Here is an 11,880-nt window from a genome sequence, read left to right as displayed (position 1 = left end):
TTAAAGTCCTTGTACCGACATTCCGTAATATGTACCTGAGGGTAGTAGTTTTTACCTTGCATACACCAATGAAATAGCCAGTATGGCACTGGCTTGGCAGGGTTCATCATAGGGTACTGGCATATCGTAGAATTTAGTTGTGATCGCATCCTTGTAGTATTTGAGCTTGGCGTTCACATAACGGTCCTTCTTCACAGGCTCTGTCGTCAATTGCTCAGATATCAACTCTTCGATTTTGGACCAGATGTGACGATACTTCTTAACCCAATCAGGATACTCTTCAAAATCAAGACTCATTGCCAGTACTGCATTGGCGTTATACCGGGTGACCCCATGTGAGGACCAGATTTTTGGTGTTTTTACCCCGAGGGCTACCACAAGGTCCTGCGTATGGTATCCTATAATGTACCGTTGATCCTTACCCCCGTTAGCAGGAACGGGATCCGACACTGTCAGGTAGTCCACGTTGATATCGTTGATGTCCGTAAAGGTAGCAGCAAATAAGTAGAATAATTTAGGTTTGACAAGCTCATTCTCAAATTGTACCATCCTGTTTATTGTGTATTTCGAACGACTGCAGAGAATTGCATGTCATTGTACATACGCAGCCACCCCCATTATATATGGTATATTTATAGTAGCAGTACCAGTATAACATTTTACCGCTTACCACAAACCTACGTCCGCAGGTGCACCTGTCGTATGCATCGAGTACCCCTTCACAGTCGTTACAATGCTCCATTTACTCTATAGTCTTCAAGACGATCATCTAGGGCTTGAATCTTCCGTTCATTCTCCTTCTCCCTCTCCGATTCTTGTACTACTGCCAGGGCCATGAGGGGTAGGGAGATGCTGATACCAGCTATAAAGGTCATCAATGCTGCAGTTCCGAAGATATCGAATTTTGATTGCTGACAGTTAACGCACATTTATTATAATATCTTACAATTATAATATCTTACAACAAGGTTGTAAGATAACCTTGGTTTCTTCACCTACATATACGGCACGTTTTGTAGGGTATGGCCTGTGTTTTGAACTTGTTTGGCACAAGCCTTAGAGAACAGGTATGATGTTCAACGGCCTTGTTGCACATGTCCTGCGTCTTTAAATGATCCGGAATAAACGAAAATATATCATGGTCCTTTAGGAAAGCCTCGTTACACATATCCTGCGTCTTGAAGTGGTATGGAACCCAACATAGCATGTCCGACATCTTTACTATGGCCTTGTTGCACATGTCTTGCGTCTTGAGTTGATCTGGTACATTCATGAGCGCCCGGGGCTCCTCCTCAACAGCTTTGTTGCACATGTCTTGCGTCTTAAGTTGACTCATCTATATATGTGCAACAAGGTCCGAAGATTGCCGAGCAGCTACTGCGCATGCGTTGATTTTTAGGGAATTCCCCTCTACGCTAGAATTTTGGACTCATTTGCTGTATTTTATGACGTCATTGATCATTAGGGAATTACCCCTACTATATACCATATGATATGGACTTTACCCCTTGAATTTCATGGTTAAGCACTGTATGGTACCGCAGGGTACCGGATGGTATTGGACTTGCTGTGACGTCACTGCGTTCACGCACGTGACTGCGCCAGAAGGAACATTTCCCTATCTCTGCCCTTAACCAAAAAAAACTCTTCGGGATCCTTCGGGGATGACAAGGAGAGAAAGCACGTTGGAAAAAAAAATTTACAGTACATACTCATGTGTTGCATTTATGGAAGAAGAGGGGATATTTGCACAAAAACACATTTTTAATTTACAAGCAAGTCACCCAGTGTTATATATCTTCCTACTTTTACATTATAGGACAATCTTCGCATATGATAAACTGCTCCTTATGCAATGCGAACTCTTTTTTTCTTTGTTATCTGTCCCTTAACCAACTTAACCTAGATGACATTCATGATGAAACTACAAATCAACGTAGATCACACACACCCGGAGAGTAAAAAGTGCCTGCTGTAGGAAAAGCGTCTGCTGAAAAAATATTTTTTCTTTGATTTTTACCACGGCAGTGGACCTATGAAGATATCACTTTTTCGTGCTTACTGGTTGTTTAATTCATCTGTCGTATTCCGAACCACAGTCGCAGGGCTTTTTGTCTCTCACCAGTACTGCTCTTCTGACCACAGCACCGAATTTGTACAGCACCGAATTTTTTATTTACTAATCAGGAAGAAATAACGGCTTTCCGGACACAAGAAAAAGCATTATCGAAAGTGAGAATTGCTTCCATCAGTTCTGTTGCAACGACACTTTCTTGCGAAACATTTGACTTTTGCCTTTACTCAAACTCAGGAACATCTGCGTGATGTGTTTTTTCGAAGCGCAACTTCTCCGACGCAATTCATCAGCTTGATCAAGATCCAATCAACTGCTCTTTACATCCTTTGATTTTGTATACAAATTCAGATGTCGTAAAATTAATAACCAGCTATATGTTCAGAAAGTGTACAATCCAAACCTTGATGCTTGAGCTTGGGGATATAATCAGTCACCTCTGTTATTTCTCCCAAACCTAAATGTTACTTAGATGCGCCTTTAAAAAGCAAAAATAATCTACCTAAACATTTTAATTTTTACAGGTACTATTTATCGAGAATTTTGGTCAAAATTAGAAAATCAAGTACAGTGTACTTTTTTACCATGAAACCCCAAAGATTTATTTCAGATAAAGAAATAAAAAAGGGTTAAAAAGCAAAATATTAATTTGAGAGGTGTTCAAGATAAATATAGTCCACTGTAGGAAGAAAAACTTCTTCACATTTATTGCAGAAAAAAATTATTTGCTTCTTTGTTTGTTTCAGTAGTCTCGGGTGCGCAACTTTGGGTGAAAACACGACTAACTTCTCCAGTTGAGTGAGATATTTCTACCAACACAATGACTAGTTGACATAAATTACAGAAATTATCATTGCTTGTTTGATTCTAACCAACTTCTAAACTCCGACACTCTCGTAAATGTTGTATACATGAACTTTGAGTTGCAATGTGAGCTGACAATTCCTTGTAATTGCCATCTACTGTCCTTCCCACGACATACCAACCCTCCACCAGCATTTCCATGACATGTAGCCTCCCCCTCTTCCGGGTTACCTCCACACAACATATTTTTTGTCACCTTAAAAAGCATAATAATTTTCGTCATGATAATTTTTTAAGACCAGCTTATTAAGTTAATATTAAATACTTGTCTTGTCAACTATCAAACGAGCACTCTTTTTGGCTCAAATCTTGAATTTAAATAACCGCCCCTGGGCTTTTACTTATACCAAGAGAAGTGATTATTATAAAAAAACGGTTTTAAGCGGAGTGGAGGAAATGGTTACAGATAAGGTTAACAATTCTAAGTAAATAATAAAAAATGTTTTTAATGCATATGGAAAAGTTTGCTTACCGTTGACTTCGAAAAACGTTTGTTGCGGTCATGGCAAACTGTGTTGATAACAAGTTGTATTTTTGACTGTTGCAAATTTGAGTGCCTCCAACCTGAGAAAGAAATTTAATATACAAAATAGTCAAAATTGTATTAACTTTGTTATAAATAAAAAAACTTGCTCATGTTATCAAACTGTGACGTTTATATTCTGATACAAAAGAAAGTGGTTTGTCAATCGTAATGAAAAAAAAAATTGTCAAAATTTTCTCTTGTATTGTGCCTCACTATGTTTTTCTTTGACCTGTTGATAGTTATTCAGCAACCTCTTTTAAATGATGACATAGCGAGTCAGGCTTACCAACAACAACACAATGAGCGTCCATCTTGACATAATTCAGCGGCAAGCAGACAGGCTGCACGTAACTGTTATATTGGATAGGAGTCTTCAACTGAAGGAGAGCTATATCCTTATCCAGAGAGAATTTGTTGAAGTCGAAATGAGGAACAACATTCTTAACTTCATGATCAACGACAAATGTATTTGAACTGTCATCAGCTGCGACCCTAAAGAAAAATCGTAACAATTATGGAATTTTTTTTCTTGTACGTGCACGTTCTTAACCCTTTTAAAGCATCGAATTGTGCATTAAAGAAAACAATGAAAACTATTGACAAATTTGTATAATCGAGTGTCCGACAATGAGAACTTTAATAAGAAATTAGCGGATTATTATAGTGGGTAGTAAGAATTGGCATTTTGTCCGCATATCAAACCCAACCTAACAAAACTAGCGGAGAATAATATACAACTGGGTTCGCCACTGGTTCACTTGTCATGCTGTATCTAAGCATCAGCAACCCGTCTTACATATCATGGGAATCGCCAGTTTGTGCATCCTAGCAGAAATTAATGATTATGACGAAAAAACAATTTAACGATTTAAAATACAACTACTAATATAAAGATAACTCCCGGTAACTCGAACCCCCAACGGACCAAGTAAAATACTTCGACTTAACGAATGTTCGAGTTAAACGAAGTTTTCTTTAAGTCGAATTTACTCTAAAATGAGATTATAGTTCAAGTTAAAGCGATTTTTTCAAGAGGTAGAGCAACAGTTACCGAGAAAAGGTGCAATCTTGGCGATGAAAAAGGTAAATTAAATTTTGTTTAACAGACAACATTATCTATCTATATTACATCAGAAGTTAAAATCAAAGAAAAATAGCTGTTAAACTGTGAAAAATCCATGGGAATATTACGTGCGTCCACAGCACAGCATTACGTTCCACAATACACCGGCACGGTGAATGCGGCTGCAGGTATGACGGATTCCGTTGTTAACTGGCGATTATATAGATATCAGTAGATTGTCATTGCTAGTGTTGTCATTGTTGTGTCAGTGCACATTCTTAGTCCATTGTGGACATTTTTTTTCTAAGCGTAACCACTGGAATCCTCATCCGTATAGAAAAAAACTTTTTTAGTGCGAATAAACTACAAAATCTTATTATTCTGTACTAACCTGGCCAAATATTTGTTTGCGTTTGTTCCCTGGACGCAATGGGCAGCTGTAACAATGTGATATGGTGAAATGATGGTTCCTCCACATACGCGTCTGTTATTATAAAACAACATAACTTGCCATGGCCATGATCCAATCACTGCATTTCTTTCGCCAGTAATATAATTCGGCGAAATGATTGGTTTACCACAAGTTTCTAAAATATTATTTTTACAAAATTAAATAATAAATAAGATAAAAGAAAATAATTAAAAATATCCCTCCTCAAGAAATCATAAAAAATATTTTGCTACGTTATTGAAGGAGAAACTTACTTGGGGTTCTCGTATAAATTGGAGTCTGGGGAGCATATGTTGGTGGGTTAGGTCCTAAAGAAGAAACATTTTCAGTTATTGTTATTGTTATTGTTATTGTTATTGTTATTGTTATTGTTATTGTTATTGTTATTGTTATTGTTATTGTTATTGTTATTGTTATTGTTATTGTTATTGTTATTGTTATTGTTATTGTTATTGTTATTGTTATTGTTATTGTTATTGTTATTGTTATTGTTATTGTTATTGTTATTGTTATTGTTATTGTTATTGTTATTGTTATTGTTATTGTTATTGTTATTGTTATTGTTATTGTTATTGTTATTGTTATTGTTATTGTTATTGTTATTGTTATTGTTATTGTTATTATTATTATTATTATTATTATTATTATTATTATTATTATTATTATTATTATTATTATTATTATAGTATTAAAAGAAATATCAACATCGAGCCAACAGGGTTGCGTACGCCTTTTTTGTACGCCAATGTTTAGCTTTGCTATACAGTAATACTTCGTTATGAGAACTAGCGACATTTAACCAGTTTGTTTGTTAGTTTGTTCATAATTGTGAGAAAATGAAATGTGTAATGTGCTTATAAATTTCGTTCTTTGTGCAGAATTAGCTTTTAATTCTCATTTTTTTGCCAGTTACAAACAATGTATTCTCTTCCGATCTTACCTTGACATGTTTTACAGCATTTTCTTTTAAATACATCTTGTCGACAATCGGCTTGTTTGCATAGATATGCTGAGTTATCTCGACAAACTAAAAAATGAGTTTAAGAGTACCGATATGAGAAAAGTCGATTTTCAGGACAGTAAAATGTAGCAACATACCCTCTGTAAAGCAGGTACTAACAAACAATACAACCACAGTGAAAATCAGCCTCATTTTTACCATGCTCTTTGTTGTTGTTGCTCCTTCTTCTTCCACTTCACCTTCGGTTTCGTTTCCTCGCATCTTGTGTGAAAGCTATTAATAGACTTTTTTTATTTACACAGCCGTATTATACAACTTCGCACGACATAAACTTAGTACTTTGCTTTCTCAATGTATAAAACAGTTACACTTAGTAGCGAAATGGTTATGAAGTTAATTAAAAATGGGCAGTGACATCACTGTTGCAATAGCTAAGTGATAGAAAAATACAGATGTTCTGCTTCTTGAGGGCAAGTGCTAATATTGATATTTTACATTATAGCTGTTGATGTCAAAAGTTTAGTTATGTAACCAGAAGGTTGGTATGTTAGTTCAAACGCAGAAATTTAAGAAATTCAACGTTTTTAATTTTATATTTACCAATACAAAAATTTCAACATGTGAGAAAAGAATTCCGAAAGCCTTTAAATTTTGTAAAACTAAGACACAGACGCAATCAGGAAGTCATTACTTTTTATTAAATCGAGTACTATTTAATACATTGCTGCTAATCATCCATCCAACTTCCATTACCTTTTCCTGGAGAAGTTTTAGAGAAAGAAGTTCTCTAAAAAGTCTGCAACCTATTTTTGCTCTTCGTAAACAAGAGTACTTTTGCTGTTGATGAGATTTGCAATGTATTAGTGACGTAAAATCCACGGGTTCGCCCGTCCTTTTTTAGACCGCATTGCGTTTATCTCGCTACTTGCGGTATCATTTTGCGTGACAGGCGAACTTATATTGGTATTATAATATAGACTCGTCGTTAACCCGTCCTTTATTTATCACATACCGTGTTTCCTTAAAAAAAAGACAAACAGATGCACGAACAGACAGACGGGATACGGCTATTATTAAAGAGATTCGCAAAGTATTCGCAAGGTAGTGCTTATGAGCGTTTGTAATTACTATCTTGCGAGAATAGTAATTAGAAATAATTTTAACCTAAAATTTAAAAATTAAAAATAATAAAAATAAATCACTATATAAAGGGTTGCGGAGCGTCAACAGGTTCCTGGTCTGTAAAATATATAAAATATTAGTAAATCAAATGTTTTGCTGATGGGACAGAGACAACACGAAGAGTTGTATTTATTAAAAAATGCTGTGTTATGAAATTGTTCCCAACAACATGAAAGTCAAACGAAAGATCAATCATCGAGCCCTTCGAACTAACACTAACATCACAGGAACAATAATCGACTGTAATAGCAGCATTTCGACAAGACTGTCTTTAACGATTTACCAAAGGCCATAAGAGATTGCAATGAACTTAATGAATTCAAAAACGAAACTAAAAAGTACTTAGTTGACAAGGCCGTGCTAAGGCTTTGTCAACTAGCCAATGATATAAATTTTTACGTTATAACGTTCTCCCATAGCTAAAACTTATGTTGTTGTTGTTGTTGTGTGTATAAGTGCTCCACAAGTGCTACCAATTCCTGTTCTTTCAATTTACGCGCCTATGATCTTATTCTAATCAACATGTCAATCTTCTGGATTTTTTTTCGTATACTCAAGTATCTAATGTTTAATTGTATTCATATATTTATTTATTAAGTATTTTATTCATGTGTGTGTGTGTGTGTATGTGTTAAAGTGGTCCACAAGTGTTACCAATTCCTGTTCGTTCATTTACGCGCCTATGATGTTATCCTAATCCTTATACCAATGTCTTTATTCTACCAGATTTACTTCCGCTACTAGAGCAATTAATGTTTGATTTTCGTTCTTTGTGTTCCTTTTGGATGAAGGATTTTTTACTTTACGCTATTTCATATATATATATATACTTACGCATTTCAAAATGAAGAACCATGTAATTTATGGATATGCTTGAAATAAATCGGTTATTGTTATTACCATCTCGCCTGCGAGGATAGTATTGGTTTCCAACTCGTAACTGGCTAACTATGTCCCAAATGGTCAATTGCAACGTCACAGATTTAAACTTCGTACCTAAACTCTCTAAGTACTTAGAAGTCATCTAAATGACGTTTCAGACCAAAATTGGTATTTGTTTTCGACAAAATTTGGCACAGTTAACAAAAAAAGTATGCTGAAAATAATGGTGACATTATAATTTTGATTTTTGTCACCTAGATGTCATTTTAGGCCAAAATTGGTCCAAAAATTAAAACCACTTTATTTTCGACCAAGTTTGGCACAGTTAACAAATAAAATATGCTGAACATAATGGTGACATCAAAATTTTGATTTTTTATCACCTAAATGTCATTTTAGGCAAAAATTAGCTTAAAAATTAAAACTATTTAATTTTCGATAAAATTTGGCTCAGTTAACAAGGAAAGTATGCTGAACATGATGGTGACATCAAAACTTGGATTTTTTGTCACCTAAATGTCATTTTGGGCCATAATTAGCCCAAAAATTAAAAACTACTTTATTTCGACATGATAGGCTGTATTTTTTGTTAGCAGAAATTGTAGAATTGGGACGCATTGTCGATGTTTAGTTGTGCATTTTTAATAGCGAGATAGTTTATGCAGCGCCTGCATCTTGTTTTTATTATTATCATTATTATTATTATGTTACTAGTTCTAAGAAGTAATTAATGCGTCAAAAAAGACTTTAAAGTCATTGTTGTTGCTTAGACTGGCTTTATGTACAATAGATTTTATGTTTTTATGCAAAATTTCGAAGGATATAACTACCTAACTAGCTAGTTCAAAAGTGCGCAACACAGCAACTATTGCGGCTATTATGCATGATATGTTTATAATATTATTAAATGCTAGTCGTTAGCCAGTGGAAAAATCCACGGGTTCGCCCGTCGCAGCTAAGCTACCATTTTGCGTGACAGACGGACTTTTGGTAGCCATTATGTACGATGGCCCCTATGGCTCACTTTTCTTTCAATTTAAAAGCACTTTTCGTCTATGATCCAAACAATTCTCTTCTGCGTTTCACACCTTTCTTTCGTATTTTGACGCTTTTCTTCTGCACTTAACACTTCTCTGCATGTGGTCGTAAACTTCTCTTAAACTAAATTCTGAAACTAAATTTAAAAATCTGGTCCGCAATTTTACACCCATGGGCTGTAAATTTTTTTCACTTTTCGCAAGAAGTATACTTTGCTAACAAGTGCTCAATTTACCAACAGCTTTATATTGTAGCAGGTCCTTCGGTGCATGTGCATGATCAAAATAATATCAAAAATCAGTTCAGAGATCAGTAGCAGAGTAGGTAATTTTATTTATCAGGACTCGATAAATGGAAAAATAAATGGCTGTCCGGAGTCCTCAAAATCATGGTAGTGTCCACCAACAAAACTACATGCTTTTCTTTATAATGAATGTGCTTTTCAAGAATATCAGGCTGAGATTTTAGATTAAAACCATACGTATTTTGTTTAGAACAATAAAGAAATAAGAATGATAACCAACCTGGTTAAAATTCTGGTATTCTTATAAAAAACGTGTGTATTAAAAAAGATAAAAGAATGCCTTAAACGGATACCACAATATCATTTCTTCACCCTCGTCTCAAGGGATTTTCGCCGTCTCCCTTATATATCAAAAACGCAAAAAACCCTGGAGATGAGGGTGGTCGGTCATTTATTCAAAAATGTGAGTTATCAAAATCCAGTTCAATCATTACTCCGGACCAGAATTGGGTCTGGGAATTTTTTCAGTTAATGGAAGAAAAGTGTTTCCATCTTTGGAAGAGAAGTGTTTCGAACGGAAGAGAAAATTTCGGAGGAATGAAGAGAAGTGTTTTGACTAAGTGGCCATCGCAATAATGACTTGCAGGAAAAAACATTAATTCTTTTTCCCGTGAGCTACTGCAGTGATCAGTTTTATTATTAGTGTTATTAGTCACGTGACATTCCGACCGGGAGAATGGAAAAAAAGAAAAACATTAGTTATGCATTTCAAATGAGTTATTATACTCTAGAGAGTGATATATATATATTTTTTAATAACTTACATTTCAGAAAGTGTGAAAGATTAATGAACGAAAATCAAGATCAATTAAATGTATAATCATTATCAAATACAATGATGAAGAATCATCGCGCTAGTAAATTGACAACAAAAAAAAACTACATTATTTGCGACGTTCCGGGTGTTTCACACACCCATTTTCAAGCAATGTAGTTTTTTTTTTGTTATAACCATTATCCTTTAAAAATCATACTTACAACTGGAAAAGTGAAAAAAATAGTTTTTGGATTTTTTTAAGTACATTTCGTTTACAGTAGCCTTAAAAGCAACGTAAGTACTTATATCGAATAAATCATTAATATCCAATATATGTAAGAAACTTTTTTGTCATTTTCAGTTATATTTAGATGTCCAAAATGATATTTAAGATGATTGAAGTTGTTGTTTTTGTCCTCAGTGATCATAAACTTTTGCACCGCCAGTAGCCCGACTTTCGTGTAAGTCATTAAAGTCGAAAACAAACAGCCGTTTCGTAGCCCCTTTAAAAGAAGTTTAGTTGACTGTTGTTTTTTACTCGAACGATTTCTAGTCTTTGATTGAGAAAGTTTTTTCACCTTTTTTTAGCTCTTTCACGTTTTCAAGTTTATATGTTTAAATATCTCTGCGTCAACATTCTTCTCTTCAATCTCAACATTTTCACCTCCTTCTTCCTACATTCTCAGTTCCAGACTTTTTACGGAGATTATGTTCATTATGTCTAAAAGTCCTTACTTAACACCTCAATTGAAGTCCAGGTTGTTGAGAAAAGGTTGAATTGTGGAGACGGCTACGGTATTAAAATTCTAGTTATATGTTGTTTTATTGCCACAGAATGCTTAGCAAAGTACGCAAACGAATTTTAGAGTTTATAAATTTTTATAAATTGTAGAGAAAAAAATCTATATTCACAATTTCGCTCAAAAAGTATCATCCACTAATTACTGATTAGAGTAAATTTGAGAGAATAACGTAATAATGAAAGAATGCTCATACAAGCGAAACTACGGCAAGTTTGCATGCGATTTAAAGGTGAGAATGCGTCATTTTGCAGCCGCCATATATGGAAAAACTCGCCCGCCACGACGCAGAACATTTTCTTTAGTGTGTAAACTTACATTATAGATATTCTAACGGTACAAATTTAAACTTCGCACCTAAACTCTCTAAATATTTGGAAAAAAGTTGTCACTCGATAATGATTCTTTTCTTTGAATTCTAATAGAACCCTCCTTTATTTTACTGACTTTGATTCTTAATCCATTGCTCTAACCACAGAGTTACGACCCCGCTGTTGAGGATGCGAATTTGACTTGTAACACTTTTTGGTCTAGTGTAGCACCAGGGGGGCGCTTAAAATGCCCGCGGGCCATGAATCCAAAACTTGGCACACTTGTAGAAAGCCCTAATAAAACAGTTAAAAAAAATTAACATGATAACGTCATTGTGATCAGAACTGACGTCACACATGCTAAATTAGGCCATTTGCCTTCATCGCAATCGAAAAGTCTTATTTTTAACAATAAAGGTAAAAAAATCCTTTTTTCCAGAAGTATTGATGTTCATGTCATTAACTTTGGTACATGTTTACAATATGACATTTATAGATGTTCGATCAAACTATTCTATTTGCCACAGAAACTCTTTTGTATAAGCTGTTTTAACTCGTTTGTTTTTTGATTGAGTGTCCATACTGTCCGGTGGGAGTATCGTATATCGAAAAAGGATATGTTGTGGGTAAGGGAATGACCTAAGAAACAAGGGCACCGGTCTTGTTT

The 11,880-nt window shown here is 34.8% G+C and overlaps 1 protein-coding gene across 1 annotated transcript; it reads right to left on the bottom strand.

Annotated features, from left to right (window-relative positions):
- Positions 1–2,860: 2,860 nt before the first annotated feature.
- On the bottom strand, positions 2,861–6,222 carry LOC130629121 (chymotrypsin-C-like). The gene is made up of 7 exons (XM_057442227.1): positions 6,077–6,222; positions 5,919–6,005; positions 5,233–5,286; positions 4,919–5,114; positions 3,751–3,956; positions 3,411–3,502; positions 2,861–3,134 (listed from the first exon to the last, which is right to left on the bottom strand). Exons 1-7 carry the CDS (start codon positions 6,198–6,200, stop codon positions 2,925–2,927), a joined length of 969 nt encoding a protein of 322 aa, XP_057298210.1. The 5' UTR covers positions 6,201–6,222; the 3' UTR covers positions 2,861–2,924.
- Positions 6,223–11,880: the final 5,658 nt, after the last annotated feature.

The sequence above is a fragment of the Hydractinia symbiolongicarpus genome, chromosome 15 (genome assembly GCF_029227915.1).
Source record: "Hydractinia symbiolongicarpus strain clone_291-10 chromosome 15, HSymV2.1, whole genome shotgun sequence".
Classification (NCBI taxonomy): domain Eukaryota; kingdom Metazoa; phylum Cnidaria; class Hydrozoa; order Anthoathecata; family Hydractiniidae; genus Hydractinia; species Hydractinia symbiolongicarpus.
Note: the sequence above shows the minus strand (reverse complement) of the source record. Positions and strands in the feature narration are given on the sequence as shown.

Coding starts and splice junctions, on each gene's coding strand:
- LOC130629121 (XM_057442227.1), bottom strand. CDS start 6,200: ATGCGAGGAAACGAAACCGAAGGTGAAGTGGAAGAAGAAGGAGCAACA. Junction 3,503..3,750: donor CGCTCATTGTGTTGTTGTTG/GTAAGCCTGACT, acceptor TTTCTTTCTCAG/GTTGGAGGCACTCAAATTTG. Junction 3,135..3,410: donor AACGTTTTTCGAAGTCAACG/GTAAGCAAACTT, acceptor ATGCTTTTTAAG/GTGACAAAAAATATGTTGTG.